Raw genomic sequence first — 15931 nt, 5'->3', positions numbered from 1 at the left:
AATCCAGAGAGTTAATTTCCCCAGATTATTAAACAGCGTTTCTCTTTTTGTTTTATGGCCGACTAGTAGGATCTCAGTTTTGTCCTTGTTTAACTTTATGATTGCTCAACCATTCATTTTTTTGCCAAAAGACAGGTAGCAATGGAGTTTATAGCTGTAGCATAATTTGGTTCAGCAGAGATGTACAGTTGCGTGTCATCTGCATAACTATGGAAACAAACAATGTGTTCTCTAATGATGTCCCTAAGTGGCAGCATGTGTAGTGAGAATATAAAAAGACCAAGGCAGCTCCTTTGTGCAACGCCAACCTCTGACTCAAACTTACTTTGCGAATCTGTAGTTTAAAGTAGTTCAAAAGGACGATGGAATTCCGAGCAAGGACAATTGGAGAATGTTGTCCTTGTTAATAAATCGTGACTCAAATGGTTCTTTAAACTTCCTGTAAATTGAACTGTCTGTGTTACTGACAGCATTCTTGTCCCGTTGGAATCACTTTTCATGTACTGTATGATTGTGATGCTTTTTTTCTGTCAGTTATTCCTTTTACTATTCAAGTATTTGGTGTTTGTGTAAATTCTGTCATCCAAGTTTCCAGCAGATACTGTTTGTGTATGAGAAGATGAAATTGGAGCTTTGTTTAAGCACGCTTTTTCATGTTTCACATATTAAACTTCAGAACAGACAAAACAATATAAATACTGTTAACAAATCCAGCCTTCTAACCTGCAGGTGGGTAGCTTCTGTTTATCAGAAGCAGAATCTGGAAGTGATGCTTTCTCCCTCAAGACCCGTGCAGAAAAGCACAAAGACTATTACATTATTAATGGCTCAAAGATGTGGATCAGTAATGCAGAGCACGCTGGGGTGTTTCTGGTGATGGCCAATGTAGATCCCTCTGTTGTAAGTGTGTTTATCTTTTCTGAAAGTAGAAATTGAATTATCCATCTAAGAGGATACAGGAGCAATAAATGATAACACTTCATCTAGTCTTTCCAAGCATCTGCCAGAAACCTTCACGTAAAATAATTGCTTGGTTTTGAGCAGCAGAGTTAAAAATGGATAATAAACTAAATTGTGCTTTGAGTGTGCTTTGATCATGTAAGTATGACCTGTCATGATCACAGTTCTAAGTTACACAAGTCATAACTTATCAGACCAGATATGCCAGAGAATTGGTTTTATGTACCCATCAAACCTTTCTGTGATCTACAGGGTTATAAGGGCATTACTTGTTTCATAGTGGACCGGGACACAGAGGGGCTTCACATCGGCAAGAAGGAGAACAAGCTTGGTCTACGTGCCTCCTCCACATGCCCACTAAACTTTGATAATGTCAAGGTAGGTCTGCAATGTATACATACGCTTGGTTAGCAGCATTGTTTAATGTTACTTTTGGGAGGAAAAATTAAGGATGTAGGCTGTAAAGTGCATAATATTTTTTTATATAATTATTTGTATTATTGCATACAAGAGGCAATACAGGTATCAGCGTACTTTGTAATGTTTTACAGTTTATACACCTCCCTATGATTTTAACAACACTCATATTCACACATTCATACGTGCAACACAGACACTCACCCGCCCCCAGACACCCTCCCACCACTCACACACACAGACAAACCCTCCCCCCCTCTCAACACACACACACACACACACACACACACACACACTTGGTTCCCAGCTCTCAGCCACCACACCCATTCCCTATTGCTTGGCTTTACAAGGCTTCATATAAGTCCTAGAACACCTTATTGAATTGTTGCCTTAGGTTCCGGTCTTCGAACATTGATCTTTCTATACTTAAATAGTATTTCATTAGACCCTTCCATTGCTGTAATGATGGGGCCTCGGAACCCTTACAATCCTTCAGAATTAACTTTTTATACACCAAAGAGGCAAATATGACCATCCATCCAATGGGATATTTAAGTGTGTCTGTATTTTGGAATATGCATCTCGTGGCTGTAAATTCAAGTTTGATTCTACAAGTAGTGGTCATCCATTTTTGAATCTCTAACCATCCCTTGCGGACCTTCTCACATTCCCAAAAGGCATGTATAATTGTTTCCTTCCGATTTAAAATCGAATCGTTGACCTCTGAATCGGAATCGAATCGAATCATGAGGTGCCAAGAGATTCCCACCCCTAACTATTTACCTGGCTTAGGAATAACATTGATAATGGTATTGTACATTGAGGGTGGCAGGGTTTAATTTGTAGTAAAGTATTTTATGACTTCCATGAAGAGAATATTTATTTTGGGCCAGAATGTTGAATAAAACTCAGTTGGTAGCCCACCCATCCCTGGAGCCTTGCCTTTTGGGAAGCTGTCAATTGCCTTTTTGATTTCCAACAGGGAAATATCTTTGGCCAGAAGAGCTTTGTTTTGCCCCGATAGCTTTTTACTGTTTACTGATTTTAAGAAATTATTTTGTTCTTCTGTTTGACCTTTAATTTCTGTAGAATATAGTTTTGCATAGAAAGAAGCAACATTTTGATTAATACGTTTGTTATCCCTTACCACATAATTGTTCACTGGATCCTTTTAGAACATGGGTTCTCAAAGTGCGGCCCGGGGGCAAATGGCGGCCCGCGGAAACATTTCTGGCGGCCCGCAATAACATCTGATATTATCTGTAAGATCTGTAAAACTATTAAAACTGTACATTGCTTTCAAAGGATGAATTTCCGTTTAGTGGTGTTTCACTAGCCTGACTACGTCAGACTTTTCATCGCCGGCTGTTTTTGAGTCCAAGCCAATCAGAAAAGAGAAGGCGGGCTGAGAGCCGTGACTGACAGAGCGGGTACACCAATGATTTTAAACTTCAAACGAGCGCCCCGTCATGGGAAAATAAACGTTAACGTTTTAGCCATTTGTCGCGATCAGTCGTTAGCTGCTCACACTTGACCTAACTCCCAGAAGGTTATCAAAGGAACAAGGAATATAGGCACATAGGACTGTTGGGGATTTTGTGTGCACTGCAATTATTCTCAATGTTTTGCCAGAGTTAGCCTGTTATTTAATTTAAATGTGTTTGGTGCTTTGGTAGCTGGTATTGCCCCTTAATAAGGCCTATGCTGGGCAAGGCACAATGAGATTGCTCTTTAAGTTATTCACAAAATGGACTGCACCTAGGACTGTTTGGTATTGTGTGCATTGCAATTATTCTCAAGGTTTTGTCGTTAAAATGTGTTTATGGCAACAAATAGGATTTTTTTTCTTCTGTTTTCTTCCACCCCCCTGGCGGCCCTCACTTCAATGTTGGGTTCCTGAATTGGCCCTCACCTATCAAAACTTTGAGAACCCCTGTTTTAGAATAATAGTCTCTCTTTAAGACATCTTTTTTACCAATGCGGACAACTGCTTCCCGGTCTTATTTGATGATGTATAGCTTAATTTATTCATGTTATACCTTACGTTATTAGCTTTTTCTAGCAGCAGCTGGTCATATTCTAGCTTCAATCTTTGCAAGTGTTCCATATCGTACTTTAGACAAGATTTCTTATGCTGGTGTTCTGCTCGACTGATATCGGTCTCTAATTGTTTAACTTTTTTATTTAATTCTGTGTTCTTTCTAGACGAAAAGGAGATAATAATCCCCCTAATATATGCTTTAAAAGCATCCCATATAATATGAACAGGTGGCTTTTCCTTACTCTCAGTAACATTTATTGTTATGAATTCATTAATGTTTTCTATTACGTATTGAATAAACTCTTCATCTTTCAGATATTTTCTATTCATCCTCCAGATTCTATGCAGTAACTTATTTGATGGGGGACACATAATGCAAGTAACTGCTGCGTGATCTGATATAACTATGTCATGTATCTTAGAAGTTATTACATCTCCTTCTCCTTCTTTGGATACGAAGATGTAATCTAAGCAGCTATAGCTGTTTTGTGCATGAGAATAATGTGTATAATCTTTGTGTCTTAAATGCATTTGTCGCCACACATCAGTTAAATCATTTAATGCAAGGAATTCAAGAAGTTCCTTGGGAACATTAGGCTTCCTCTTCAAGTTAGAACTATCATGTTCATTAAAGACTTGATTTAAATCTCCGGCAAAAATATTTTTTCCTGCTGATATGCTATTGATTATTGATTGAATATTTAAGATACTTCATGTTAGCTGACGGGGGAGAGTAGATATTTATTAGTGTATATTTATCTCCGTGGATTTCACACGAGACTATTAAATATCTACCCTCTGGGTCAGAGTGTTCTGAGAGTAAATGAAATGGTAAGAATGTATTTATTAGAATACCTACTCCTCTACTTTTAGATGTATTGGTTGATTCGAATGCCTCTCCCACCCACTGTTTTTTCAGGAGTTTGAGATGCAGCTCTTGCAAAAAAACTATATCCGAAGACAATTTCTTTAGGTGTTGAAGGACTTTTTGTTGCTTGACTCCCTTGCTTTAACCCCATTCACATTCCACGTTGTAACAGTGAATTTATTAGGGTTAATTTTAATCTGACTGCTATCCAACATTTTGCATGATGGACATGCAGGTAAATCTTAGCCAAGCTCTAGGCTGGTGTGATAACTTTAATGGGGAACTAAACACACACACACCCCATACTCACTCCCACCACTTATTCTACATGTAAAGGACAGGTGGACAGACAGGCCAAACACACTCTTACTCACACCCCATAGCATACATACACCCCTAACAAACATACTTCCATTCATACCTAATTCTACCTGCTTGTATGCATGCTTTTGGTAAGGTCAGTTGCTCCTTTTTTGCTGCTAGGGCACTGATCTATTTCAAACTCAATTATTTTCTTTTAACAATTGGTTACATAATTTACATAAATTACACCTCACACCTCCCAGAGGGACAAAATTGAGAAAATAAAGAAAAAGAAAAAGAGAGAATGAGAGGAAAAAGAGGGAGGAAAATAATAATAAAAGATAATAATATTAATACAAATAATACATTAACAATACAAATAATGTCACAAGTGATCCAGGGTTTATTGTTTGGAAAACAGCGCACAGTCCTCGCTGGTACAATCATGTCCCTGCAGAATGTCATGTAGCCAGTGTAGCATTCAACCCTCCTGTCAACTTCCATGACTCCCGTATTTCCCTCTGTGTCTTGCAGTACATCCCAGTCTGTGCATTCATAGCAGGCCCGCAGAGCTTCTTTGGCCTCTGGTGTCCACTTCCTGAATGTACGGATGGTGACAGGCTGCCTCACAACACAGGGTTTATAGGAGGGCTGGAGTAGGACCAGGGTACTATTCGGCGACACTCGCTAAGCGGTTTAGCGAGCTAAACTCCAGGCTAAAAAAAGACAACACCGTTTTAGCGGATTCGGCGAAGCAACTTTTGCTCAATTTCCATGGTAATTAATCGCTTAGCCCTAGCCTGCTCCAGGACAGGCTAAGCAAAGTTTAGCTGGCTAAACTTGCCACACCCACGCCAAAAGGAGGGATCCCATTGACAAGGTTAATAGTTTGATTAGCGTAGGAAGAGTTCTTTGCGATCGCCAAGAAGATCCATTTTTCCATCATGATGAGTTCTTGTATGAGTGCTACCGATCCACCCGACAAGGAATAATTAATTTAAAAGACCTTCTCGAGTCATTTACCGTCGAACATTGAATGTCTTCTATTTTTGTAATGTCGGCGATGCGGAGAAAAAAGCACTCATAATTATATGACATTCATTGGTACAGTTGATAAACCAGAAATAACTTTCATGCTCAGCCTGAGACGTGATTTTTAGTTTGCACATGAATACTAACGTTTTCTTTGATCCCAGGAAATTTGAGCACATAACCCATCACCATTACGGAGATTTGGCTAAAGTTGTTTAACCTACTTTAACTTACATCATTGCAAACGTTTAGTTTTGCAAACGTGTCTAGTTTTTGTGCAGTGGTGGATGGTGGATGTGGATGGTAAGGTGGTTGAATGATAAGAAGAAAGAAAGAAACACAATTTATTTGCATTGCTTCAATTTATTGAATTTCTTATTAATACATTTTCATTTAGTCATTTAGCAGACGGTTTTATTCAAAGCGATTTAAAACTAGAATTCCAACGAAGGTGAAGGGGAATCGAACCGGCGATTAACTGCATGCAAGCCCTACGCTCTGCCCGCTGCACCAAAGTTGTATGTTCGGCCAAGAAAAGATATCACTACTTATACAGCCTATGGACAGTTTCTTTAATGCTGTTGCAGTCGCGACAGTGATGAATTTTGACATGATTATGGTCTTGAATTCTTCATAACGCGTTTATGGTCATATCCCGCCTTAGCGGAGAAAAAAATGAGTCTTTTTCTTTGAGTTTAGACCATTGTACCTTTCAAAAAAATCATGGTTTTGGGGATCGACCTTTCTTGCCTTTTGAAGCAAGACGTGCACGCGCAATTTAGCTGACGAGATAAATTAACTTGAGGTTAAAATAAATTAGCGCCCGTCGCCAGACCGGCTTGGCCTGTTCTCATTTAGCGAGCTAGTTAATCTCCAGTTGCGAGCTAAATTAATTATCTTAGCTTCAGTTGTACGCCGAACAGGGCCCAGGTTGTGATCTGATCTGCCAAGTGGTGGGAGGGCTGTAGCGGTGTATGCGTCCTTTACATTTGCATAGAGAAGATCGAGGGTCTTATTTTCCACCCTGGTGGGTGGATTAGGTGGTTACTAGGTTGGGGCTATTGTAATCAGGATGGTTGCTAAGGTCTTCATATTGTAGTTGAGAAGAGCTGTTAGAACTTTTCACAGCTTTTAGGTCTGTCATCTTTGTGTAGGCTAAACCGAGTGAGAAGAGAGACCAGTCAAAAAAGTGTTTTGCCTGTTCTCCCCTCATAGTAGAAGCATATTTTCTCGTTTTGTCAAATAATTGAACATTCTCGAATGGCTCAATCAAAGCCCTGATCAAAATCCTACTGTGGTACAAAATTCCATTACACATTACCACGTCAACCATACAAAAAAAGCTGCTGTGCTTTTTCGCCTTTCCCCACTTCTTTGGTCTAATTACCTCAAGGTCTCCTCTCACAAAAACTTAACAAAGGAGAAAAACTTATTACAGGTTATTCGTGATGTGGTCTCCACTACTCATTGCCAATCACTATATTTGTAAATCTAGTAATACACCTGTATTGGTTGATATGTTCTGTGTGTGTAGGTTCCTGAGAAGAACATTCTGGGACACGTTGGCCATGGTTATAAGTATGCCATTGGAATGCTTAATGAAGGGAGGATTGGCATTGCTGCTCAGGTAGAGTAATGCATTTTCTTCCAATACAGGCTGCTCTTTGAGCTGTCAGTGTTTCACAATCACTCAGTTATTTATTTTTCCTTATTCATGTATAATGCTCTAGCAAAACTATGTAACTTTTATCCACTAGAGTGCAGTATTACACAAGATATAATGTGTTTGTAAATATTTGCCCTTGTGTATTTGTGTCTGTACTGGTATCCCTCTAAGCGATAGTAAAAGTTTAGGTAACTACTAGCTATCTACCTACCTGTTATACATTTTTAGTAGCTCTAAAAAACACCTGTAGTTTAAATTGATGCTAACAAATCTTTATTTATATGCTGGTGTCAAACCAAAATGAAACATAATTCTTCCCTTGTGTAACAGTAGGAATAATTAATGAGGCTGAATTTCATCAGAGGTCATTGTGCCACTTACAAAAGTTGATTTCGGTTTCAGATGCTGGGATTGGCTCAAGGCTGCTTTGATCAGGCTGTGCCCTACACCAGACAAAGGATACAATTCCAGAAGCGCATCTTTGACTTCCAGGTAAATGTCCTTCATTTCTTACATTTCTTCTGGTCAGCAAGCTGGGCATGCCTTGGTATCTTGAAGTTTATGAGCATGACCATAGCCATACAAATGGAAGCATAACATTGGCAGATGCAAACAACCTGGTGACGCTATTGCCATTCCCATTCCTTCATGGGAAATTCACGGATGTAGTGGGTTCATACATCACCGTATGTTACTGAACAAATACTGAGTGCAAATGGAAGGAGGCTAAGCTGGAGAGAATTCTGGGCTGTGGATGCTTGAACCTCAATGGGTGGGTGAAGACGGTGTTGGATGATTAAAACATAGTCTGTCTGGCGTCACCCATGTTTGTTAGGTGTGGATAATCCAAGTTTAAAAATAGATACAATCCAGTATGGCTGCCACATCAATTAGGTTGACCTGACAAGTTGCCATGTCTCTGCTTTAGGACCACCCACAGTGCAGTGCATAATTTAACCACTAGTGGTGCATTGAGCAAAACTGTGTTTTGGTTAATTACTGCTCAATGCACCCCTAGTGGTTAAATTATGCAATTGTTCTTCAATTACTGTTGATGTGTTATTCTAAATTATTCTCACTAGTGCCGTGCCCGTAGGAATTATGCATCAGTAGATGCATGAACGCATGGTCACTGGTCTAGGCTAACCAGCTAACCAGCAACGTTGAATAGAAAGCTAACTCTTATACAAATACATCAAACTACAATATACTGCAATTTACTACTTAACACTCTAAGGTCCAAGGCCTTTTAGACTTTTCTAAGTTGTCTGACATGCCTTGATGTTTTTGTACATTTTGCTTAACTTAAAACATTGATGCACAAATGGAATATATGATTCTATTCTAGACGACCTCAGCAATAATATCATGTAAGTAAAAGGAATGTAGTAAAAAAAAGTTGAATTTAAATCAAATGTAAACATACCCTTGGAAAATCCTTGTTTCAGAGGTGCTCAGACTTTGTACATAAACACATTGTAAAGATTTATTCACAAGACTTTTTATTTCTGAGCCTTGTAAACATAGGTGTTGGCTAAACACATGTTAGTTTAGCATTCAGAAAGTATGTCTTGTTTCACTACCACATATTTATAATTTCAGAGTGTCCTGTACCATTCCTAAATCTGTGCCCCTACAAATGCATATTGATGAGTTGGTGTGAACAAACCTGTGACACCTCTCGCAAAGACAAAGGCCATATCCTAATGGCCCTAGAATGTCTTTGTGGCCCAAACCCCCCGGAGTGAATCTTGCCACATCATGACCCAATGGAGATCACTGAATCACCATCTCCTTATCATATGAATAGCTGTCATTTGCTAATGGGTGGGTCCTTAGCAGCAGAAACCCCACTCAGATACTAGAAAGTGCAACACATCAGTTCTACTCCCCTGACAAAGTGCTTATTTATTTTAAAATTTTGAACTGTATATATTATAAAAGAAAAGGGTTCAATGTTTCCGTGGTTGCTCTTTTTATGTCTCTAAGACGAAAACTCGCGGAGCTTTACATTTTTTTTGACAAAAAAATAAAAATATCCCGTACGAGGGATATAGACCTTAGACAGTTAACATGGTAATGAGAGTTGGTTACATGCCAGGCCCATACGCATCAGCTGGGGTAACATCTATGACGACGACTGTTCTATGACTATGACATCATTCACGTTGCGCGGGTCCGCCCCTCTTTCTCTGAATTACTACACTACCCATAGTGCCTCACTACCCATAGTGCCTACGGCAAACGATAAAATACAAATATGTCGCGAACTATGAATTCAGAAATCTTCAAAATCAAGGATGCACAGGTTCATGACATGCGTAAGCTATATGCGAAATCTCATAACTAACGTAACTAACATCAGGGAAATACGCCCTAGACAGACTGACTGACAGACAGACAGACAGACACACAGAGATTTCTGGATTTATAGATAGATTACCAAATTTATCTATAATTTGGAAATACTGTGGGTGGTCCTAAAGCAGAGACATGGCAAGAAAAACTCTATTTGCCTGGGCCATATTTTATCCATCTTTTTGGGTCAAGATTTTTTACTAGCGATAAAAAAAAATACCAAAATCAGTCCAATATTAGATATGTATATCAGCAAAAAAATCACCTAAATCAAATCTGAAAATACCTGGAAGAATACATTCAGAAAACATTTCATCCAACAGAAGCAAAGAAAAGGACAAGGACAAAAACAAATCTAGCTAGATCCAGCTACTAAACCCAACACTGCCAAGTATAGCTATCTAGCTACAAACAACACTGAACAAGAAATGGACCAAAACTGGGGAAAAGGGCGAAGGACTACCAAATGTACACATCAAGGGCCTGACAAAAGGAAGGATAATCCCTGCTCATGATTTCTTCCTACATTGATTTAAAGGCTTGTTTATAACACTGTTACCATAAGAAGTTTACTCCAGTCAGTGTGATCTCGCTGACACAGTCAGGCTCCGCTAGCTACTTAGTGAGAGTCCGTTGAAGAAATCGATACATTTTTAAAGTAAAAAAGTGGGCGTAGCCTCACTTGCCAAGCAATCAGTTACCCTGTGGAAGTAAACAATGAGAAGATGAGAAATACAAGACAGAGATCTTTAAGGAAAACCCAGAATCACATTGGAATATTTTGCAAAATAAAACAATCACGTAGTACAGTTACCAGTACTTAGCGTTTTTGGGTTTAGTTCACATTTAGACCACCATTATAAATACAAATATCTTGTTCAACTGATCACCAGATGTGTTTTCAAGTAGGCTGACAATGTTATATTAACAATACCTACATACACATTTTGTTAATTATCTGATGCTTCTATACCACTTATGCTTATGCACAGTGTGTCACTTGACTTTACATTTTCTCATTACTAATCTGATATACTCTTGACTAATCTGCCTACTCCCATTTTTGAGGATAGGTAACACTAGGGTGACCAGACGTCCTCTTTTTCCCGGACATGTCCTCTTTTTGAGACCTATAAAAAGCGTCCGGCAGGGATTCCTAAATTGTCCGGGATTTTACCTCGTCGATTGAGTCTGTATATTGTAATTACCGAGGCGACAGATAGTTGAGGAGTTGAGGAAACACACCAGCGGCCAATGACTGGTGATAGCTCATTAAGGGTTGCTTACCATATGCTATATATACCCTCGGAATGGCCAACCTATCTCGGTCATGGTGGCCATTATTTTGTAGAAAGGAAATAGTCAGTAGCAATCTATAACACAATTATATGCTTATCCTACATAAACTATGGAAACTATTTAAAAAAAACGATTCAATTAAATGAATAATTTCTTATTTTCATTGGTATTGTTGTCATATACAGATATGCAATGATTTGTGGGTAACATTTTGATGTCCAATGTCAAGTCTCTATTTGATCATGTGACTAGACGATCTAATGATGCAAAATCTAAACGTCAAGACCTAGAGGCAAAGTACACAGGCAAGCACCTTTCAAACATAAAGGTGGTAATGCATGATATGCTTTTTCAATGGAAAGGATAGCCAGCCTCTCCTGCTCCATGCGGCCAGGTAGGTAGGTCTTATTGAGTTTCAATTTGGAAAAAGATCACTCGGCTGTTACCACTGTCACATATGTCAGAAACAATAGCAGAGCAGTGCACTGCACACCTTACCGAAGGTGGATTTTAGGGAATGATATTCACAACCTGCATCTTGGCAAATTGGGAGACTACGGACTGCTAGGCAATCTGCTCCAAAACATGCCCTGAATGATAGGTCGCCGCCGAGCACCTGTTTCATTGTATATGTGTTTTTCAGATGTTGGTAAAGCTGCTGTGCCGCCGCAACAAATCGTGCCTTTCATAAGTGTTTTTAAAGAACCTTTCAGCACTTTGACCGTTTGTTTACGTTAGTGTGTCAGAGTGCTATTGTTGATAGCTTTCTTTTTCACATGTCTACTTTCCCAATACAATAGCCTTAGTAACTAATTCGACTAATCCAACACATTTCTGGTAATAGGCCTATGTATTGGTAGATACATTAATATTAAGACATTAATATTAATGAGAGGGAGGCCAGCTATTAGAGTTTGTTGTTGCTTTATCTTTAGCAAAAGGAGAGATGACACAATGGATTATACATAATTACAACATAGGAAAGTTTAACTTTTTTATATATATATATATATATGTATATATATATATATATATATATATATATATATATATATATATATATATATACGCCTAATTGTGTGTGTGTGCGCGCGCCTCTTAACTAGTAAATAGCGCGCACTAGGGCCCTTGATAATAGCATAGCTGAAGTGTCCTCTTTTTCACCAACTCAAATCTGGTCACCCTAGGTAACACTCTCTGTTTGATTTTCAGAGCATGCAACATCAGATTGCTCACGTGGCCACCCAGCTGGAAGCTGCCAGGCTGCTAACATATAATGCTGCCCGTCTGAAGGAGGCCGGGAGGCCATTCATCAAAGAAGCCTGTATGGCTAAGTACTTCACAGCTGAGGTCAGCCTTGGATTTTATTATAATAAAACAGCTGCACTATGCAACATGAATTCAGTTTCAGATTGTCAATACCTATTCTCTGGAGATGTTTAGATCCCAATATAAGATGTTTAGATCCCAATATAATAAGTCTTCTTCCAGTATCTGTATCTTTTTATTTGTAAAAGGAATATCACTATGGAATGTTTGTGCAATTCCTCTCCACCATGGAATTGTGACATTACAGGTCACTGACTGTCTTGGTAGATGACCTTACAGGTCACTGACTGTCTTGGTGGATGACTTTTTGTTCTGTAAAGCAAACCCTTGAGCTACTGTCATGAGATTGCTCAGATGTATTTTTGCTGAACTACAGTATTATACATTATGGTACAATATGTGTAATAGTGTACTTCATATATAATTTCTGTGTCCTTGTGAAAGACTGAAAGTGAGGAATGCTCACGTTTACTCTGAACCACCGAACCAATGAGTTGATGTAAGGGATAATGTATAGAAAATAAGCCCCGACAGGGCGAACAGCACCCTGTCAAATACAACAAAAATACAATATGATGAAATGATCACCTTGGTTAACAGTCTGCCTTCAGAGCAGAGGTGGCAACAATGACAATTTGGTATTTACTGCACTATACTTACCAATTTTTGCCGCTGCACCATTGAGAGCATATTGAGTGGTGGCATCACAACATGGTTTGGCAACAGCACTGCCCAGGACAGGAAGACACTACAAAGAGTGGTCAAATCTGCACAGCGTATTACAAGGACTGCATTACCATCCATTCAGGACCTTTACAGCCAGCGCTGCAGGAGATCGGCCAAGCGGATCATCTCTGACCCTAGTCATCCCTGCCACAGTCTTTTCTCCCTCCTGCCTTCTGGAAGGCTATACAAGAGCATGAGGACCCATACCAGCAGATACAGGGATAGTTTTTACCCACATGCCATCAGGATGCTGAACTGTCCTTGAGATATCTTTTTTGCATTACAATTAAATGTTTTTTCTCTCTCCTTTTTCTCCATTCTCCCTTATTGAATTAGTGTGCTTGCCCGTAGGGAAGCACAGTATTGTTCTTCATAAGTTGTATTTATTTATTCTCCCCGTTTTTCTTGCATCGCATCTGGCCTCGCCCGATTGAGATAGAGAAGGCGGCCCGATCCGGTGCAACCTGCTATATCTTTTCGTGGCGGTACTCCCTATTCCTCTTTTTCATCACCTTTTTTCCCCATAGACTTGCATGGCAGCACTCTGTGGCATTATGACATCATAATGGGGTCATTAAAACTGGCTTGCACCTGTGCTTCACTGACACCTGCGCCAAGGTCCCAAGGCTCCTCTTCTCTCTCTGTCCCTCTCCATTCAACTGTATAACTAGGAATATTAAGAGACACCTTCCATACCAGGGCTCAACTCACTCATGCATACTCACTCATGTTTACTCACTCGTGCATACTCACTCGTGCATACTCACTCATGTGTACTCACTCATGTTTACTCACTCATGCATACTCACTCATGTTTACTCACTCATGCATACTCACTCATGCATACTCACTCATGCTCATGCACACACATGCTCATGCACACACACTCATGCATACTCACTCATGTTTACTCACTCGTGCATACTCACTCATGCATACTCATGTTTACTCACTCATGTTTACTCACTCGTGCAAACTCACTCATGCATACTCACTCATGTTTACTCACTCGTGCATACTCACGCATGCATACTCACTCATGCATACTCACTCATGTTTACTCACTCGTGCATACTCACTCATGCATACTCACTCATGCATACTCACTCATGTTTACTCACTCGTGCATACTCACTCGTGCATACTCACTCATGTTTACTCACTCATGCATACTCACTCATGCATACTAATATTAAGAGACACCTTCCATACCAGGGCTCAACTCACTCATGCATACTCACTCATGTTTACTCACTCATGCATATTCACTCATGTTTACTCACTCGTGCATACTCACTCATGTTTACTCACTCGTGCATACTCACTCATGTTTACTCACTCATGCATACTCACTCATGCATACTCACTCATGCTTACTCACTCATGCATACTCACTCATGTTTACTCACTCATGCATACTCACTCATGCAAACTCACTCATGCATACTCACTCATGTTTGCTCACTCGTGCATACTCACTCATGCATACTCACTCATGTTTACTCACTCATGCATACTCACTCATGTTTACTCACTCGTGCATACTCACTCATGCATACTCACTCGTGCATACTCACTCATGCATACTCACTCATGCATACTCACTCATGTTTACTCACTCGTACATTCTCACTCATGCACACTCACTCATGCATACTCACTCATGCATACTCACTCCTGTTACTCACTCGTGCATACTCACTCATGCATACTCAATCATGCATACTCACCCGTGCATACTCACTCATGCATACTCACTCATGTTTACTCACTCATGCATACTCACTCATGTTTACTCACTCATGCATACTCACTCATGTTTACTCACTCATGCATACTCACTCATGCATGCTCATCCAGCAGGGAGAGTGTGTGTGGTAGGCGCGTGCACGGCTGACACCTGCCCCAATTCCAAGGCACTTGTTCTCTCTGTCATGGCCGCAACAGAGCAAGCACACTCTCGCAGTTCGTTCACAAAACGCATTCTAGTTTATTTTATTCTCTAAATTAAATGGACATTGAGCAAAAAGTAATTCCATTACTCATAAATGCTGTTTATGAGTATATGATAATAAACTTGAACTTGAACAGTCATTGAATCGTGGATTGATAGATGTGTTATAATACCAGATCAATCTAACTAAATGTAAACTAATGTTTGTAATAGAATCTTGACATTATTACTCAGACTATTTGATGTCTACATCACAGGTTGCAACTCTGACTACATCCAAAAGCATTGAATGGATGGGAGGGGTAGGCTTCACTAAAGACTACCCTGTGGAGAAGTTCTACAGAGACTGTAAGATAGGTAAGTTGTGTTATCAGATGATGTTTATGTTTAAACTACATTCAAATGCTGTTATCCAGCTTGACCTTATCTACTTTGGAAGGGTGTATATACCCTGTCCCAATCCCTGTTCTACATTTTCTATTAGCATCATCTTCACAACCTCCTCAGTGATTGAGCAGCTTTTGCTATAGTTTAATTAGAGTGTGTTAACATATTCATATTCAATTAATGAGGTTGGTATGTCTGCAGGATGACACTGTTATGACATTTTAAAACGTGTTCATGTTTCCTTGATCATGCAGGTACGATCTATGAGGGAACAACTAACATCCAGCTCTCTACCATAGCCAAGTTTATTGATCAAGAATATGACCAGTGAGACGACTATGCATATACCTTCAAAACAGAGTTTGGGGATTTATTGTGTTGTTGCTACAGTGTCTTCTGTTGATTGATGCTATTATAATATTAATTACTGGGATAGGTGAATGTGTTTTGTTTTGTTTTTGTTTCAGTTATGTAGCTAGTAGTGTTGTAAGTTTTGTATATCATATTTGCACTTTACTTAATACTGTACGTAGCCTTATTATGTTTGGTGGTCTCAGTTTTGTGGCCTGAAATAAAAATGAATAAAACTGA

The 15931-nt window shown here is 39.4% G+C and overlaps 1 protein-coding gene across 1 annotated transcript in view; it reads left to right on the top strand.

Annotated features, from left to right (window-relative positions):
- The window catches only part of acadsb (acyl-CoA dehydrogenase short/branched chain), a 50682-nt gene extending 34751 nt beyond the window's left edge, over positions 1-15931 (top strand). The window contains exons 6-12 of the mRNA XM_080835207.1: positions 730-900; positions 1213-1338; positions 7156-7248; positions 7690-7779; positions 12157-12294; positions 15211-15310; positions 15595-15931. Of these exons, the coding sequence (XP_080691333.1) occupies positions 730-900; positions 1213-1338; positions 7156-7248; positions 7690-7779; positions 12157-12294; positions 15211-15310; positions 15595-15671 (795 nt within the window). The 3' untranslated portion in view covers positions 15672-15931. The remainder of the gene's footprint in view (positions 1-729; positions 901-1212; positions 1339-7155; positions 7249-7689; positions 7780-12156; positions 12295-15210; positions 15311-15594) is intronic.

The sequence above is a fragment of the Sprattus sprattus genome (genome assembly GCF_963457725.1).
Source record: "Sprattus sprattus genome assembly, chromosome: 3".
Lineage (NCBI taxonomy): Eukaryota > Metazoa > Chordata > Actinopteri > Clupeiformes > Clupeidae > Sprattus > Sprattus sprattus.
Note: the sequence above shows the minus strand (reverse complement) of the source record. Positions and strands in the feature narration are given on the sequence as shown.